The sequence below is a fragment of the Scleropages formosus genome, chromosome 22 (genome assembly GCF_900964775.1).
Source record: "Scleropages formosus chromosome 22, fSclFor1.1, whole genome shotgun sequence".
NCBI classification, from domain to species: domain Eukaryota; kingdom Metazoa; phylum Chordata; class Actinopteri; order Osteoglossiformes; family Osteoglossidae; genus Scleropages; species Scleropages formosus.
The window spans coordinates 10499310-10518971 of record NC_041827.1 but is presented as its reverse complement, the minus strand read 5'-3'; the positions used below and the strand labels follow the sequence as shown (position 1 = coordinate 10518971).

At 46.6% G+C, this 19662-nt stretch overlaps 1 protein-coding gene across 5 annotated transcripts in view; it reads left to right on the top strand.

Annotated features, from left to right (window-relative positions):
• LOC108918433 (plexin-A1-like) overlaps positions 1 to 19662 on the top strand; it is a 170730-nt gene that overhangs the window by 84052 nt on the left and 67016 nt on the right. For all 5 annotated transcript variants that reach the window (XM_018725644.2, XM_018725643.2, XM_018725647.2 and 2 more), the window contains exons 4-7: positions 7964 to 8095; positions 17166 to 17266; positions 18717 to 18840; positions 18926 to 19079. In XM_018725644.2, the coding sequence (XP_018581160.1) occupies positions 7964 to 8095; positions 17166 to 17266; positions 18717 to 18840; positions 18926 to 19079 (511 nt within the window). The remainder of the gene's footprint in view (positions 1 to 7963; positions 8096 to 17165; positions 17267 to 18716; positions 18841 to 18925; positions 19080 to 19662) is intronic.

The following is a 19662-nucleotide window of genomic DNA, read 5'->3' as shown; positions in this document are numbered from 1 at the left end:
TAGCTGTAGAGGCTTCATAACCTGAAAAGGGCCAGAAAAGCTTGTTGGTCTCATGGGATGTTTGAACATCCTCTTTGTTTACTTGTCCACCCAGGCCTTGAGCCAGAACTGATATCTTTAGTCAGTTCCCAGAGTAGGAAAACTGGTTCTGCCTTCTTTTTTCCCCCTTGTAATACTGGTTCAGGACAGAAGAAGCATTCTGTTATGTGAGCCAGCTGACCTACATTTCCTGACCATGAGATCCCAGGGCTCCTAAGCGATAAGGAGGGTGGGCGGAGGCAATGGGGCCATTCATTGGTGGTATAGCATCTGCTGGTAGCCCATGTGTGCTTAGCGGTTTCAACTTGAACTCTGCATCAACACTGAACTCTGCATTCGATTTTGTTGATGTGATGTTGAGTCATAAATATAGAAAAAGTTAAACTTAGCAAACCCTAAAAACTGCTTTTAATTTTATGGGTGCATTTCTCACAGAGTGCAGGCTCCCTAGATGCCAAGCGCACGTGTACGGTGTGTTCCTTGCACATTCTGCCCCTGGGCTTCTCTAATTCCATTGGGCCCCCATACTGAGCCATGGTGGACACCCTGCTGGATGCCCAGAAGCTTGAAAACTCTCAGAACTGGATTCCCCCCCCCCCCCCAAAGAGCAGCAGTGATTGATACAATTCAGTGTAGCAGAAATACGGAAGTGACATTCTTGGTTGGCCTTAAATGTGGGCTGCATAAAGAAGTAACAGAAGGAGTTTTTTTCCTTCATTTTCCCCCCGTGATAGCTGTTGCTACTCAGACGAGGAAGAAGTCTCTGGGGCCTCTCAGCAACCGAGCTCTCCGAATCATGGATGAAGTCAGAGGCGAGAAATTAGCGTTATACCTGCCACACGCTCCCTCAGGTTCCTCCTGCTGAGAGAGAGAAATAAACAGACGGAGAGGATTTTGGGTATTAGCACATTTTGGACATCACTCAGACCCCTGCTGGCATGTTTCAGAGCCCTCTGGAAGTGTGGCTTGTGTGAAGGTCAGCGTGGTTATATAATGCTAGGAGGGGGGCATTACACATTTTGTGTTATCCCACAACATTAATGGAATGCTAATTGTGTCTTGTGTTTTTAGTTCAGCCTGGTCTTGCGATATGGCCTTTAAGGTCTGACTAACGGTATTCCCTTTGGCCTGTTTAAACATCTCCAGCGTTGTCTTGGCATTCAGCTGCACACCTAGTGAAGGGTTGGGCCAGTTTTTCTGTTTCGCCCACCCATTCTGCCTTTCACTGCAGTCTTTGTCAGTCCAATATGTTACATGATGGTGGGCAGAAGGCATCTGGGTGCAGTGGTGTGTAAGGCAGGGAACAGGAATGAGATAATGTGCTCATCCCCCGAGGACCTAGAGGTGCAGTTCTTGATCAGATGTGCCAGGGATATGAGGCACTGCGTGATTCCAAGCCTCATATAGTTGCTTTCATAACCCTGCTAATGTGACTGGGGTTGTAAAAACAAACCTGTTGCTCCCAGCAAGCCTTACACAGGTGTGCGAAGCCCCTCGCTGGGACTCTTAGTGCCATGATTAGGCCATATCGTGGTCCAGAGGGTAGCCCACAACTCCAGTGTGCCCCCAAACTGTACGTCCTCGTTTCTCTCTTCAGATGGACTATATGATCACCGAAGCGGTTTCTGCAACATGCTGGTTTTACTACACCAAACGGGCCATAGGCTTTAGGGTCTTAAGGGATGGTTTCTTTTTCATCCCTGTAGCCCTATTGTGTCATGTTTTTATGCCCTAAATCCACAGTTTTGCAGTCTGCAGAAGAAAGGAATCAATGGAGGGGAAGTGTTGTAGATTAAAGGAGCTTAAAAGCACATTTTGTCACGGGAGACACAAAATGAAGAGAGTGGAGGAAAACAAACACACAGCCGAGGAGGATGGCGTCAGGGTTTCCAGGATCTAAAGATCAACGAAATGGTTCTGGTCTGATGAGAGGGAGACTGCATCGGTGTGTCATATGGAGCGACTCTGGAGCATACCAGCACTGTGGCTGAACTTCACTCCTGAGCTTTGATGTCGAGGAGTCTTTGTCTTGTGCATGCCACATGTAAATGCATCGGTTTCATTTCAGCAGTCTGCTTGCCACGTGACTCTGCGACCGCATCGAATTAGGCTCATAGATATCAGTTTCCTTTGTTGTCAAATTAAGTGAAGCTTTCTCGCTTAAGTCTGTTTACGGCATGAGTCCTGGCACTGGGGATCTACTTGAAGAGGCAAAAATGAGGCAAACACTAATAAAGGCACTTGTTGCACCCTTCAGGGAATTTTAACCTAATTGTCGAGCTGTGATTATCCCAAGGCATCAGTTTAAAGGGGACTGATTTGTCTGCTTCTTTTTTTTTTATTATTTTTTATTTTCTTATTATTAAAAACCCTTTCCCTCATTGAACACATCCCCCCTTGTCTATTGTTCCGTTCCACGAATGTTTAGCGAAGGCCTCCTCACTACTTGCTAATTTGATCTCTTGTGATTTGTAGCATCAAACCCGGGTCTCGGACTTCTCGGCTGTACGTTCGCGGTGCAAGATGAAGGTCTGTGTAGGGGGTTCCTGTGCAGCGGGAGTGATCCGGCCCCTGCGGGAGAGCGGCGGCTGGTGGCTGCTGCGGACGGCCCCTCGGCTCTATTAATCATCAGCCCCCCGATTGTTCTAACACAGACGCCAATCTCCACTTCAATGGGCCGCACATCAAAGGCAGGAATCTGGCGTTTTCATTATGCATGGAGAGGCCTAGTTATGTCAAGTGCGTGAGAGTGCTGCGCTGTCGTACCAGCGGGCCAGGGGAGAAGGAGGTAGGTGGCGGCTGGGGCGATTCGGTTTTAAAAAATCCCTACCCATAAGGGCCCGGAAGATTAAAGGGTTCGAGCAGAGACGTCCCAGGCGGTCCCTGAAGTCGGGACTCGCTCTCACTCTGATGTGCCTACCGACTCACCGTGGGCGAACAGATGTAGCCGTGATCTCGTGGAACCCCATTAGACGTATGTTTATTCATATCTGTCACCTGTTTTAAAGCCAGCCTGTATCTGATTATCCTCGTAGTGGGAGATGTAGTGATGGTCGGCCTTGGGGTGCTGAGGACGCTGGATGCTGCTTCTTCTCGGTGCTTTAGGGAGGTCTTTGCTCTGTAGTCCAGCCAGCCGCAGTCATTTGTTCAGTTCATTGAAGGTCAATGAATGGCATTATTCAGTGTCCCTCAGGTTTTGCTAAACTGTGAAATGTATGAATGCACAAAGTCCCTAATCACTGTTACCTAGCATAGGTTGCATGTCTAATTATTATATGGCATCTGTCTGACTGTCCGTACATAAAGTCCATGTCGGAACCGAAGGCAAGGATTATTAGTTAGGACTCCTCGGGTTGGTAATACTGGGGAATGGAAGGATAATTAAGACTTTCAGAAACACGGGTTGGTTATGCATGAGAATGGAAGGTTAGTTAGCACTCATACAAGCCCGGGTTGTTGACATGTAAGACTGCACACTCAGTTAGACCTCCCATGACCATGAGTTGGTAATGCCTGGTGAAGGAAGGTTGGTCGGTTAGTGAGGATTCCCAGAAGCCGAGCTGGAAAATAAGTTGGACCGGGTGGTTAACTAGGGCTCGTACATGCACTAGTTGCTAACCTGTAGGATTGGGAGAGTTAAGACTTGCAGACGTGCGGGTTGGTAATGCATGTGATTGTAAGTTTAGTTAGGACTCCCAGAAGTGCAGATTGATGACGCATGGGAACGCCCCGCTGTGTCGTCCCCAGGCTTCTTCTTGTTCAGAGTTACAAGCCTCAGTGCCTGGAAAATGGTGTTCAGACAGCAGGCCCCAGAGTTTTGCCAGGCTTTCCTGCAGGGCTGTATGTATAATCTGGAGAGCGTTTCAGCGAATGAAATGAAGACGTTGGCATTTCCCTCTTGCTTCCCGTTTACTCCACTGTGCCGTACGCCAGAAGGATCGTTGCCTGAGACCATGTGTTCTCCAGTTGTTGAATTTTGAAGGAGAGGATCACTTTTGCCTTCCAAAAGCAATTTATATTTATTATAAATATATGTAGTATTTATATAAATTTATATGTATTATTTTTATTAAGCAATCTATATAATTAATAATGTCTCTGCAGTTCTTGGTGGCCATTTGTTTGTCATTTACATTTACTCTTATTTAGGTGATGTTCTTATCCAGAGTGAATTGATTTATGTTACAAATAGAGCAAATGTGTAAAGCATCCAGTGGAACACATACCGTGAAACACACATTCTTCTGTTTGAGTTTTTTTGACTCCTCATACATTTGTTTGTATGCATATTTACTGCTTTCTGCCAAACAGCAAGAAAGTACAATTTTGATGTCTGCACTGCACTTGAATGACTGAGGATGAAACCTCATAGAAATCGATCAAGGTTACATTGTCAGAGCAAAGCTCATTATTGCTTTTGTTTTCAGGCGACACATGAATAAATCAAATATGCCTATTCTGAAGTTAATAAATGATAATTGCCAGAAGAAAGGGGGGGTGGAAAAATATTGAGCATCCTGCAACTTCCCATGTTATTGATTTGGATCCCGCCTTTAGCTGTCATGTGTACGAAATGGACCGAAGTGCCACCATGTGTGAGTGTGCGCGTTCTTCCAAGCTGTGGCGGCCTAATTAAATTGGTTCATGTCTTGTCAGGAAAATACCCCGTTTGATTTAATTAGCCAAATGTTCCTATCCTCTCCCTCTCTGAATAAATTGATTTTCAAGCACCAGGATTTGATTGGATTGGACTTCATAGGCTCACCAGCACAAGGACACGGGTTCCCATAATAGAGAGGGTGCAGTGTTTTATTTATTTATTTATTTATTTGTCCATTTACGTATTTGTGCACTTTTCTATTTCCCTGATTTTTATTAATATCTTTTTTTTCCAATGTGCCGCAATCGGGTAGGAAACGAGGGGTCATCCCTCAAAGCCAGGACCTTATGGTGCAGTATAAGCAGCAGCTGTGGGAGGTATGCCTTTTGTTTCCTTTTCACTGTGTAATCCTCACTAAATGAAGGAAGCCCTTGTAATTGAAAGCAGCCATGGAGAAGCGCTCTTGGCCCGGTGTCCCCTCTGCTCCAGCTCTGATGCTCTCCCCAGAGCTGGCTGCTCCTGCTAGCTGGGCAACACAAACAAAAATTCAGTGAAATTAATTGATATCGCTACAATAAAGATGGCACCGTATACCCTTCTCTTCTATTTTGGTGTGCGGCTGAGGATGGATGTACTGCCAGCCGAAGAGATGGGATGGCTGGAAGCTCAGGTGTGGCCTCTCTGCACACATCAGCTTTGATAGCTTGTTTACCTCCATCGCTGTGCTCGTACTCCTTCAGATGTTACGAACATCTGCTGTGCGATGAGATCTAGCAGAGGAGCGTATGGTGATGTCACCCCTGAACGTGATGTTGCCCAGTATTCACTACAGGGAACATCGGCACTGCAGCCAGGCACGGCTCAGCGCCACGATACGCACAACTTGCCTGTTGGGAAATTGAATTTGTTTTTTGTTGCCTGGACTCACGGCTTCGGCTTTCTTGATCCGCTGTCCCCCAGGCCGTCGCTTTGGCCTGGAACGAAACTCTGCGGACCATGTGGGCCGGACGCCAAGAAGTGGATTGTGGATGATCTTTAAACAGATCTAATCCAGTACAGCTGAGGACCTCAGCAGGAGGAGTGTTTGGGATGTCTGCAGAAAAAAGATCTGACGGTGACATCTGAAAACAGACCTGGTGTTGAAGTATGTGTTTGTTTTTAGGCTTCTCTCTGCATAGTGCAGGACAAGGGGGCCTATTTCAGCACCAACCATTTCCTTTATAGGTCCATACGTTGCTTGTGCTATAGTGGTTAGAGCCACTTTCTTGCTCCAAAAGGAGATGGGTTTGAATCCCCCCTATTGCTGTTCTACCCTTGAGCAAGGTGCTTACCATGAATTGATACGGTAAGAATTACCCAGTGGGTAAATGATTGTAAGTAGCTTAGTATAGAAACCTATCATTGTGAATTGCTTAGGAGAAAAGGCTCTGCTAAATAAATGATCAGTAAACAGAATAAATAGGTCAGTATCTCTTCACTTATTGCTGGCTTGTTGGGCGAAAATGGTTAGTCTGAGCTGTACCTAATTCTGAGTAATGGAAGAAACACGCAGATTGATGGTGGAAAAGCAACGAGGATAAACACCTGCGTCTGTTTGTTGCAGTATTTTAGTGTAGTTTTTCTGCGAAGTGAGCGGCCCTGCTCCTTGCTGTAAACCATGCACAGTCCTCATTGACTCCTCTTCCAGCAGGTGATGCCGTGTCCTTGTTCGTATGTTCTGCTTGTGAAAGCTCAGCAATAAGCCATTTCCCTGGAGATATGGAAGACCTTGGCGAGCGTTGGCAGAACCCTTCTTCCCCATGCCTGCTTTCTCTCTGTTCATCGGTGTTCTGTGTGTTCTTGTCCCACTTGTGAAAGTGGGTCATCTCGGTGCCCCTTGGGGGTGTGCAGCTGAGCCACGGGGCTCCCGGAACGTGAGCCCCCCGTTTCCTCATTAGAGTAGGCAGTGTCAAGGGGGTCCAGGTGGAATCTCCTGTGGTTGAGTGTGTCCCAGGGCCCTGCGGTGAGAGAATCATCCATTAATCACCTTGCCCGCATGCATCGGTAGACCCTCTGAGGCAAGGGCAGCGTGGAGAGCTTCCATCCCTTGACCTTGCGTTGACGCCATTTCCACTGTCCGAAAGGCAACTGTTCTGGAGGGATGGCCATAACCGTCCTCTCCTCAGGTTAAGGGTATGACAGCAGCCGCATTAAGAGCCGCTTTTATTTCCTGACCCCCGGCTATGAGGCCGTGCTGACAGAGGAGTTTAGCTGGGGACAAACGACACTGTAGGCTGTACAGCGCTCCAGCGTGTTCAACGAGGAGATAAAAGCCGTTGAATAAGTTGTTTCCGTGATGCGTTGGGAGGCTGCGATAGTAAGCACTACACTTCACTGACTCTGCTCACAGAAGTTCTGCAGCTGTAATTTGACGATTAACACCCACTTCAAAGCAGATAGCACAGGATACTGGGTCTCCTTCCACCCGCCGAGTTAAACGTCGTAAATAATATCCCGAGGGTGCTGCCAGTACATGCTTTTTGTGTGTAATTTATGAATGTGTGTGTGTGTGTGTGTGTGTGTGTGTGTGTGCGTGCGAGTTATTGAATGTCACTCTTCTTGGTTGTCGCAATGAAAGATTAAGCAACATCAGCCTTTCTGTCCACTGCTCTGTGACACTCATCTGTTCACCTCTGATCAGCTCATCTTCAAGGGTGAATATTTTTTTTTTTAGGCGTGCATTATCTCAATGTGCAGGGATATTAAAGAACAAAGTTGGTCTCCCACCCCCAGCCCTCACACTGAAACCGATTGCACTGTTAGTTTTCAGCTCAGCCAACCGCTTTCGGAACCCCAGGCTTGTGGATCCGCAGTCCAGCCCCACCCACAATCTCACAATCTCACAAACCCAATCAGAGGCCGTCGGTTGATGAACAGACAGTACAGCAGAGCCGTAGCCTGCAGCCGTGAGATAGACATGGATGGACCGGTGCCCGGAAGCACGCGGGCGTATGAGCGCAGTCAGCTGCCCCGACTGCTCCGACAGCCCGCCTTGGCTGTGGGCTGCCCAAATAGAGAGAAAACAAACCAATCTGTCTGCCCCTCCTCGCTGCAGTTTGTCTTCATTCTCCAGTCGTGACGTCTACGTTTATCTTTGTGCACTATGGGATGTTTTTCTGTGGACAAATACAGATGGAAAGGAAAAGAAAGGATTATATTTGCCTTATTAGATGGCAAGTTTAATTTCTGAGGTTTTTGGGGCCTGCTGATGTGACGTGAGTATCTGTGTGTCACACAGATGCCAGAATGGCAGCAGTAACGTTAACACCCTTCTCTGTGTTTCAGATCCTGGTGAACTCCGTGACTCACCCAGCTCTCCTCTATGAGAACGTGCTGGTGAGCGAGGGTTTGCCCATCCTGAGGGACCTTCTTTTCAGCCCTGACCAGCAGTACATCTACACCCTCACTGACAAGCAGGTATGGGATGTGCTTGGACCACACCTTCAAAAACACCTAGTCTGTCATTTACTCCGTGCCCAGTTGTCTTTGGAAATACGATTTAAATCTATCGGTTCTGGAGTACCAGACAAAGTGGACTGTTAAGTTCGTAAAAGCTAGGGGTAGCTGGCAATGTAGTGGTTAGAGTTGTTGCCTTTGGATCCAAAGGTTGCAGTTTCGAATCCCCTCTCCAGCTGTAGTACCCTTGAGCAAGATACTTACCCTGAATTGCTCCAGCAAAATTACCCAACTGGATAAATGGGTAAATATTTGCTGTCACTTTGGAGAAAAGCATCTGCTAAATGAATAAATGTAACTGGTAACAAAGATGAAGTGCTCAGATAATTCTGGGCTTTAGGTTGCATAGTGGTTAAAGTTGCAGTCCAAGGGTGTATTTGGCCTAGGTTCGAATCTCTTGAGCAAGGTGCTTACCCTCAGTTGCTCCAGTGTAGATTATCCAGTTGTGTCAATAAGTAAAAACTTGTACATAGCTTAGTATGCAGTCTAACACTGTGGCCTTGGACAAAAGTGTCAGATTAATAATGTAATAACATAACCATTTTTTGTTTGTTTTTATTGATCCACTGCAGATGTGCTGCTGTGATTTCACAGTATTGGCTGTATGAGGCTGTATTTTTTTTCTATCTCTCTGTGACAAGAAGCCCACTCTGCTAAATAGGGTTCTTCCCTTCTCTGCTCAGTACTTTCTGGGATTGCAGCCTGCTGTAAACTACCTCACTAAAAGTGCAAACATAGATTGGTAACAACGATGGTTATATATATGGCCCAGGTGATGGCACGTCATTGCGTTTGTCTTGTTAGTGACTCTATAAATCCCTCACAGGTGTCAGAGAGGGGTTAATGGTACCTCATTACTGCACATCCACACACCTTCAATTATGTCTCTAACTTTCCCTCTATCCCTGGCCCTGCGGGCAGGTGCCCCCCAGCTCACAGTTGGACGCGGCAGTCATCGCACTCAAGAAAAGGTCAAACATAATTGATTTTCCATTCGAGCTGTTTGCAGCGCTACAACTGTACTAGCATATGTAAGCTTTGCTTCTGAGATTTGCTTCTAAAAAGAGCTTGGAGTTTGTGGGGGTGCAGGGGCCCAGTGCAGCATTGTGGATGGATTGACCGGTGTGAAAGCACATAACCTACCAGCTGCTGTTCAACACAGTCTCCTACAAACTGGAGGAAGGTGAGGTAAGGGCTGATGAAGGTGACTGTGATGATGGTGGTTGCTGTGAAGACTGAAGAGGACTGATCCTGGAGTCTGCTGTCATGCTGTGCTGACATCCATGCCTTAGAACCAAGTGTAGTGACTTCCGCTGTGTCATTTTAATTCCCCACCATATTTCTGTTTTCCTGTGGAAATGGCATAGAGTTGGTGAGCACAGAGCTGCTGGGCGAATTTCACAGCCAAGGCTCAGTTCTGGGTCTGACATGGGAGCGACAGGAGTGTTAACCCCCCTGCCCTTGAGGTGGACCCACACTGGAACATGTGGCCCCTCAGGGAACCAGAGACAGGCAGTTGAAGCACATTAAAGTGTCAGTGAGCATTTTCACTGACACATTACCGTGAACACTCCCTGTCCATTCATCTGAAAGCCAGCATCTCACCAGCAGCCATTCACAATCCTGGCCAAGAAGGGTAAATGGCACATATACTGTATGCCTCTGCTGATGGTTTTCCTTTTCCTTTGCATGGTCTGGCCAGCCATCGCCCTTATTGTGGCGCTTAATTACGAATCACAAAATGAGTGGTCTCTCGCTGTGTGACAGTAGGATGGAAAAAGACGGTGCCGCCTTAACGATCAGGCAGGATTTGCCGCGGATGCGTCACACAGCTCTAAATGCGACAAGTGATTGTAAAATATCAGGGGCTATTACCTCTTCAGTGATTCCAGCAGGGGAAAGCGGGTCAGTCAGGCATGACTCTCCTGGCCCTGGGAGGGACAATGGCAGGACGCATTTGTGACGTGAAGAAAACCTCGTCATTGCTCACTGTCGGTTGCCCCCGGTCCTCAGCGTGCTAATTGCTACCTTAAATATTTTATGGAATATGGATCACGGCACAATTTATTTTTCCGGATTTGTCTTTGGAGGAAAAAATTGAATTTGAATGAGTATGATTTTGTACAGCAATAACGCAGCAGGAAGCAGCGAGTAACGTGTCACTCATCCAACACACCCTTCTCGCTTTCCTCCTTCCCTGCAGTCTGTCATTTTTGCCCTTGTATTCATCTAAGGTCATGATCTCTGTGCAGTGGGGAGTGCCCTTCCTTGAAGCCTAGGCAGCTCAAACTCAGCATGAACACCCGTAAGTAAGCGTTGTTGCCAGTGTACAGTGTAAGTACGCGGACCAGATCGCTGCCTTATTGTTTACAGCTTCGAAGGCTCCTTGTTTGCAGACTCCTCTCCAGACCAGTTCCACAGACTGGCGGTTACTCTGCAGAGAGGCATCCTGTCTTGTCTCCTGCCAGACCGGTTCTGCAGCCTGGTGGTTATTGTTAAGAAGCTGCTACTGTGATTTCCCGACCGCGCTATGTTTTTGCGGCTCTGTGGCCTGACGAGGAGAGCGTTGAAAAGGTCCCCTTTCAGGCCAGCTGCCTGCTCATGCCGAACGCTTCCAGGGATCTGCTCAGTATTAACACACGTCTGCGGCCCTGTATTGGGCCAGGCACCAATTCCTGCGGTCAAGCTGGTGAATAAACGTCACGTCCCGTCATGACCATCAGATGTGAGTTTGGATCTCATGCACACCATAAAGTCCTTTTAAACAAACCAAACTGTGTTGCGCATTTGAATTCCTTTCATGTGAAGCCGGGAGGCTGGCTCAGTAATAAGATCCAACGTGCGCGATCCGTGTTTACCCAGTCCGTGTTCGCTCTTATCATAATTACTTCATCCTTTGATACTCCTAATCCGGGCATGCAGCACCAAGCTGACCGCACACGCAAAGTATCACCCTCTGCAGATTAGTCATAATCTCTCACAATCAATCAGAGGCTGTTAAAACTAAAGCCTCATTGATTTGAACTGATTGATTACAAATGCTGATAGGGCCGTTCTTGCTTCTCGTTCGCAGTTCCGATTTAATTAAACCCTAATTATTTTGCACGGTTGTTCTACGTACAGTTCTCATTACTCTGTGCAGCTAAGGCTAATTTAAGCTGTAAGTGAAGCAGTAATGGCATGATAGGTGGGTTTAGGGTCAGGTGCGATGCTCTTTGAAGGCAGTAAAATGCTGGTAGTTCCCAGTGACCCAGTGACTCTCCAGTGCTGTGTTTTGCTTCTCGAAGTTGGTTTTCTGAATCACTCCACATTGAGACAGGTTAACACCTTCAGACACACACAAACAATGGCCCGAGTCCTCAGTCAGGTCTTCTATTGTCATGTAAATTGTGCTGTGTTGTGGCTGGCAAAGCGAGAGGGGCGCAATAGCTCACACAGATGGTGGGGTGAGAGGACACCGGTGGAAGGCTTGGTGCTATCTGGCCCCTTTCAATTATATTTCCATTTATTTGCACTTAATTACGTTTTCAATATCCAATAAGCTAATTGCAATTGTTTTTGAATAAACTAAGAACCTTTCTAGATCTACTCTTTTGTATGCCTTTGCATAGCCTGGCTGGCTAACATCTCCTAAATTTGTGTGTGTCTATATGTGTTATTTTTCATATTTTGCTACATGTACCTGAGCATGTGTGTAGGGAGGGTGCCGGGGCAAACATTCTGCTTGGTGGATGAAGTGTGGTGCCGAAAAAGAGTTCTCTGGATGCTAGGACCGGACTGCGCAGGGCAACTGAGTTGTACCTCTCACACGTCAAGTGTTACCTGCGCTTCAGCTCCTGATCGGCTGGATAGGAAGGTTATTAATGCTACGGCCCTCCTTGGCCTCACCATCGTCCTTTTTTTTACCCTTTTTCTACCGGTGTTACTTCCCCCACAGCTGTTAAGTAGATACCAAAAGACACTGCACATGTCTTTGCGTGTGTATTTGCGTACTTACACACACTGAGTTGGGCTGAATGCTGATAATGCTGACAATACTGATGCTTTGCTGAAAAACCACAAATCTAAATTCTTTACGATATAAATCATCTTAAGTTAGAGGACAAAGGGTGATGATTTTGAATTATTTGAATAGATTTTTCTTGAAGAGCAAGCTGGTAGTGTAGTGGTTAGAGTTGCTGCCTTTGAACCCAGAGGGCACAGGTGCAAATCCCACCTCCAGCTGCAGTGTCCTTGAGCAAGGTACAATACTTATGCAGAAATTGCTCCTGTAAAAACTACCTAGCTGTATAAATGGGTAAATAATTGTAAGTAGCTTAACACCGTATGGAAAAAAAGTTTTAGCTAAATGAATAAATGTAAATGGGGAAAAAAAGAAATCCCTGTGTTGGTCATTTAAACTCGTTACCCAGTTTCCTCTACTGTGCTTTAGGCGAGGCGTCTCTCATGCCTAAGGACATGAGTTCCAGCAGCAGTAGTGAGGGAGATGCTGGGCTGCTGATCCTCTCATCCATGGATCAAACGTCCTCTCTGGCCCTGAGTGCTGGAAGTGTACGGTGTCAGGTCAGCCATTTCCATCACCCATGTTTGCCCCCGCCCTTGCCTCGGCCAGCCCCACCACTTCAGGCACTAGTAGGTAGCCCATGTCCTTGCATTTGTTTCCAGGATTTCGCCCCAGGAGCATGAAACCCATGTAGCTGTCACCGAAACACGATTTGGGCAAAGGCAGCGGAGATCCCGCATTTTTTTAAACTTAGCAGAGAGTTCAGCCTGGTTTTTATTACAATCTGCTCGGTCTGAAATGGAATGGAAATGAATTGCTTTGAAGTGATATGTTCCCTTCACCTCTTCTTTAAAACTCTTCTTCAGCACAGGAGTTAATGGGATATAATCCCCAGGTCATCCATTTTGAAATGGGAAGCTTTTTTTTTTTTTTTTTTTTTTTTACGTTGGAGAATGGAGCTGAGGTAGGAGGGAGTAAAAGATTGTAATCCCCTTTGAAAGTGACAGCTGCTGGAGGAGATACAGTCAGATGGGATAATTTGCCGGTGAGAATGGTTTCAACGTGCTGTCCTAATCTTCAAGATCGGCCAGCTATCTCTCTCCCTCCTGTCTCGGGCCTTACGCTTTTTTAGAGCGAAGGTTTTGTTGACGCCGATCCGTGAGGGGAAGCGTTGTTTTTTGCCGGGGAAAAAAACGAAAAAATCAATCAACATTTGATATTAACAGGTGATGTGTAAGGTGTGATGTGAAGATATATTTAATGCAGGTGAGACGCTCTGTTTTCCTCCGTTCGTTTTCTCCCTGTTCCTTCGGATAATGGAAATGCCGGCGTGGAGAGCCGTGTTTGTGCCCGAGACTTCAGAAACTCCATTTACAAAACTGACAGAGTAATTTACCATTCCCCATGTTCTCGACCATTTAATTAAAAGTTCCCGATAGCCCGCTGTACATCTCCCCGCCACGAACTGTAGGTCTTCGGAGGACATTAAAGCGAGTGTTTAACTGGGGAATAAAGATTTTGATTAGAGCCTGTCAGGTTTATGTAAAGCCAGGAAACGGCTCCTTCTGCTGTTGTTTTTATTATGAAAGATGTTGAAAGGAAAATGCACGCATCCAAAAAAAAAAAAAAAAAAATCCAAGAGCCATATAAACAAGTCAGGCAAAGCCACTCGGAGTTTGTAAACACTTAAATATATTTACCTGCACTGCAGAGTTGCCCTTGTCCAAGGTGAGTCGGTTGTACTTTCACATATATTCTACACATATTTCTTCATATTTATGCTGTTCTCGATATAATACCTAAAACTGTCATTCTCAAACATGCGTACGCAAATTCCACACTTAGTTTCCCCACTTCAGATCTGATGTTTAATTTTTATCTTCTATTCTCATGAGGAACATTTTCTTATGGCTAAATGTGTACCATCTCATGCTAGACAATGCAAGGTTGCCATATAGTAAAATCAGGGCAGCAGGTAGTGTAGTGTCCCAAGGGGCCCTGCCGTTGTAACCTTGAGCAGGTTATAGTCCATTAAAATGCCCAGCTCTGCAAAGGAGAAAAGTTGCTTGACATTTTCGGTAAAAGTATGGAGGACTGAAGGGTGAAATGGAGTCCCGTTGACTTATGGGTCAGGAGCAGTCTTTGGTGATTGTGATTCCCCAGGCTTCAGGTGCTGAATTAAAAGGAATGACATTTGTGTTGCGCCTCCTTCCAAAGCTTGTGGTAAAGTCTGCAGCGCGCTTAAGCCACAAGCCGCTCCCAAAAAAAGCACTAATAGTTCTTTCCGTCAGATACAGTAATTGAATATGCTGACGAACCAGAAGCACCTGGCTTTGTAGCGGCCAGAGCTGACAGCCCAGACGTCTGGATGATCCTTGCCATGCCGAGTTGGGTTATCATCAACCTTATTCACTTATACTGTATGTCGTATAGCTTCTCATTCTATTTATGTAACTCCACTGTATCGATTGGCCGCATTCTCTTAATTTAGGCATGGATTAAAGCCCTGATTGCAGGTGATAGGCATTTATTACAATCAGGGATGATTATGTGGTCATTGTTGCAGGATTAGATTTGATGAGAAGCTAATATCAACTTCCTGCTACGCTTGTTTGGTCTCTGATGCCGAATCGTTTGAACGGAATCTGTCTGCGGTCTTCAGGGAAAAAAAAAAAAAAACACTATTTCACCGGCTTTGACCGAAGGGTTCGTATTTCACAGAATTTCATTAGCAAACAATTTTGCCGTACAGGCGACTGTGTGCAGCTGCCTTCCGGAAGCCCTGCCGGTTGCACAGAGGAAGTCGCTTAACATGGGCTTTAATGGAGGGCCCGAAACTTTATAGCGGCAGATTTGTTTTCACACACGCTGCTCTTTTTTGACAGGTGGCTAACGGAACCGGGCTCAAAAAAGCGGCTTTGCTCTAGTTTACAAAAGAGGAGGTTTGGAAAGGCACCATGCGTGGTGCGGCCGCCTGCATACGCCACGTCGTCTCTTCACTCGGCCTCCTGCTTACACCGGTGCGTCTGCATCTGCGGAGCAAGGCGTTACGCGCCATGAAAGTGTCTTCCTCTGGGGAAAGAAGGAGTTTGGTGTGTTTTGAAGCACGTCCAATCCCATCTCATTTTGATACCCCCAAAATGAGTGTGAACGCGTCTCTTCCAAGCTGGGTGTAGCATATTTGGTTGAGGACTTCTGTGCCTCTCAAGGCCGTTTTCTACACTTCTCTGTGTGATGCATGGTGCGATGTTCCCCTCGTGGAGCCTGGAAAAATCCAGAACAGGAGATGAGGAGAAGACGTATCCTTCTCAAGGTGCTCTTGCTAAATTAAGCCTTGCTATGTTTTGAGGATACAGAGGAGCAGCCTATCTATCATGCTTTATATTGCGTTGCAGTGCACAGCTGGATCGTTTACGGAAAGCCGGTGGAAATCGATCTGGCTCACATTACCTGTTTATGAGACAAAATATTCAATTCCAGCATAACATTTGTCTGTCCTCCCCTTCCACCCCACCCCACCCCGACCTGCCCAAAGCCATGCTTTCTTACATACACACACTCTCCCATGACCCAAGTAAGACCCTTTGTAGCTGTTCTTACTTAAAATGATATATTTCCTCCAGTGCCTCTCCAAATGTAATAGTGCTTGTGAAAATTGTCTCAGGATTCTTAATAAGACCAAATAACTTTCCGTTATATCTCCTGTCATATCATGTTTTGCGTCGTTTTCCTCCTGCTCAGGGAAATGAGAAGTTGGTCCTTTGTTCTTACCCATGCTCTTTGTGTCAGGTTTTTTAAATTCTCATTTTTGTTCTTTTTAGTATTCCAGATGAGATTAAATATTATGATTGTATTCTGATTTTTTTCTCCCTCTCTAGAAAGACAAATGCCACCATTATCATGCGTATTGCTATTTTACCCACTTCTGATGCAGATTGTACGGCTAATGAGGATGATATCACCTACAGTAACTAGTTCCTGATAAAATGTTTTCACCTGAAGTGCTTGAGTACTTCACACCCTCACATACGTACATCCCAGCCAAATGATCACACATGCACATACACTGGCTTCCTATTGTGCTGTCACTCCATCTCCGTATCTTTTGTCTTTTCAGCCTTTCATTCCGTCCTTGTAAATCAAGGCGTTAGTCTATTTCCTTGGCGGGTTTCCAAGTGCCTTTTCCGACATCTCAGATGTTCTTCGAGGGGGTGACTGTGTGGCTGTGATGTAAAATACTTGGCTTTTTACTGTCTTACATAATTGCACACCTTGGAGGATGCAGCGTTCTTTGTACATCTCCATACGCTTAGCCATTAGTCAAAGAGACTGTTGTGCCTTGTAGATGTAGGACTGCTGCTTAAGTCTCCATGGACAGGAATTTCTGTACCAGTGGAGCTCCTGGGTACCAGCACAGGGTATCCCATCTTAGAGCACTTGACATAAAAGTATCGTCTTCATTTCTCCCATCAAGATGTCAAGCAGAGAAGCGGGACACTGTGTGCTCTCACATTCACTCTGTTCTGAAACAACCGAAAATCTAGTTAAGGAGTTTCCCCAGTGTGGCTCTTCTTTGTGTTCTGACTGCTGGGGTATTAAAATGGGTTACAGGCATGGAGAACCCTGTCTCAAGATACCGTTTGTCCGCAAGCCCGTAAAGATCTCTTAAATCACACATTGTGGTGAACGTGGTTTGTATGCGGTGGTCCAGTTGGATGGGAGCATCTCTGGTGACACGTATCCAGCGGGGATGCTGAAGCAGATCTGAGCCCCTCTAACCACTGTTCGCCTCTTACTCAGTGAGGAGAAGGATAAGAACAGGGAAACGTAGGAACCAGGCAAGTGAAAGTGAAATGGATGGAATCCAAACAGACCTCAGTCAAACAAGACCTGCCGGGTGATTTACATAAAGAACAGCAGCGTCAACATCGGGGTACCTCTGATGCTCGTTCTGTTGGTCATATGACTCGGCTGCACTTTCACTCATGTATTTATGTTCAAAATGACAATGTGCCGCTTGCTGCGCAGGTGAGCCGGGTGCCGGTGGAGAGCTGTGAACAGTACACCAGCTGCACGGAGTGCCTGGGCTCCAAGGACCCCCACTGTGGATGGTGTGTCCTGCACAACATGTGAGTAAACCCACTGTTGCTATTGTACACAGTGCTCAGCTCACCCAAGTGTCTGTGTGGCCTGGGAGTGGGGACTGGCAAGGTAATGTAAATTGTTGGGTGCAAGGCTGTCCTTGGCTCAGGACTGAAGTGACTGATCTGGCAGCCTCTGAGAGTGGGGAGATTTCCCAGAATGCCCTGCTAAAAAATGAAAAAGGTTTAATGCTGTTGGTGGGAGATGAGGGGGCGGGGCTTCTGCTAAATATCAGTATGGGGGGAAAATGCCATCGGTGGGCTGTTAATTAGCACTGCCAGAAAACATGTTACAGAATTACTCTGTTTTGGGAAGGAACATTTGCGTTCTTTTAATAGAGGGTTCGGAAAGGTACGAGCATAATCAAGATGAGGCAGTCTGGCTTCCTGTCACTCCAGTCTGACCTTTTCCGTCAGCAGTGTGTTCATTTTCAGCACAGTACGCTTCTGTTAAAAGCTGCTTTGAGGGTTGCACGTTTACACACGGTGATTACATTTTTGGCAGCACATAGTGTACAGGTTAGAGTTCCTTTCTGATTGAAGGACCTGGGTTTGAATCTCCTCTCCTGCTGTCATAAATTACATTACATTTATTTATTTAACTGATGGCTTTCTCAAAAATGAAATACAGTGTTAAGCAGCATACAATTACTTACTCATTTGTATATCTGGGTAATTTTTACTGGCGCAATTTAAGGTAAGCACCTCGCTCAACGGTACAACAGTTGCAGGTGGGATTCGAACCTGGATCCTTCTTGTGCAAGGTGGCAGCTCTAACCACTGTGCTACCTGCTTCTGCTCTTTGATCAAGGTACTTACTTTGAATTAATACACGATGAATTACTCAACTTTATAAATGGGTAAATAAGTGCAGGGAGCTAAGTAGGGGTTACTTATAATACCTGTGAACAGAGTAATTGAAACCAAAGCATTAGATTGCACATTTTGTCCTTGTATGGATGAAGCATATAACTGGTGTATTGCTTTGGAATTAGAAATCCTTTCTCCCTGCTCCAAAGCCCTGCCCCCAGGCCCCTGCCACCTGCATTTGACTAATGGCAATTGTCACCGCTTTTGCAGCAGCTCTCAAATTTACTGCTATAACAACAAATAAGAAAATAAAATCCCAGTTGAGTGGTTTGGAATGTGTTCTGCTGACTTGGGAAATTGGGAATGAGAAGCAGGAATGAGAAACAGCATTTTCCTTCCCCTGTTCTAAACCAGCAGTCCAAAAGTAGTGCACATTCAGCTGATTTTCATGACTCTGGAAGTATTTATTGTTGCTTTTTAGTAGGTGAAACGTCAGCTGTATGTGCCTCTTGTCATGTGTGGTTATACCGTTGGATTTTTGATGTGGTCTGCGTTGTGAATGTGCGCAGTCCGTGAGCTGGCATCAGAGCCCGTTGCCAGTTTGCCTTCTCTGTCTGGGCCCTTGCAGTTGTTCACGCAAAGACCGCTGCGAGCGAGCGAGCGAACCCCAGCGCTTTGCCTCCAGCCTGCTTCAGTGTGTGGAGCTCAGCGTCTGGCCCAGCAACATCTCTGTCACCATGTCCGAGGTCCAGGTGAGTCCCCGGCGTGTGCATCGTCTTATGCTGCTGCTGCCCCTGCACTGCCGCTAATGCTCCTACCTGCTCTGGCTCCTTCCAGCTGGTGCTGCATGCGCGCAATGTGCCCGACCTGTCCGCGGGGGTCGACTGCTCTTTGGAAGACTTCATTGAGAGTGAAGGCCGCATCGAAGGAGACCGCATCTACTGCCTTTCCCCCTCTGCCCGTGATGTCATCCCCATCACGCGTGGCCAAGGTCAGCCTGATGATCAGTCGCTGTCCAAACATACCCTACCATTAACACTCTGCAGATTCCACACTCCGTCTCTCTTTCGCGGTTGCCCACAATATCCTGTGGTCCACAAAGGTGATTAAGGCCAAGCTGTAAGATTTTGTATAGATCTCAATGACCTTGAGTGGCGTATTTGGGTAATATCATCAGAGGAAGCATTATTCATTAAAAGCCTTTCTCCTGTTCCACATATCCATTTATTGGATGGTTTGGCATAGCATGAATCCCCATTAGCCTCCCCCCTGCCCCCCATTTCCCTCAGGGGAGGGGGGGTGGGGCCGCTGTAGAACAGCATTGCTTATGGTTTGGAGATCCCGACTGGCTGAGGGCTGCTGTCCGCTGACTTGCTCCGACACAGGAGGACGAGGCTGGACAGCTGCAGGGCCGCCACTTGTCTCACTGCTGCGCTTAATTAGACCCCCGCAAAGCCCAGTGGGGGGCACCCATACCTGGCTGCTTATTTCCTTTAATCCCTGTGAAATCCCAAGCATATAATTCAGCAGGTTGGATGTATTTGAGGGCAGAGTACAGAGAGCTGCAGTGCCAA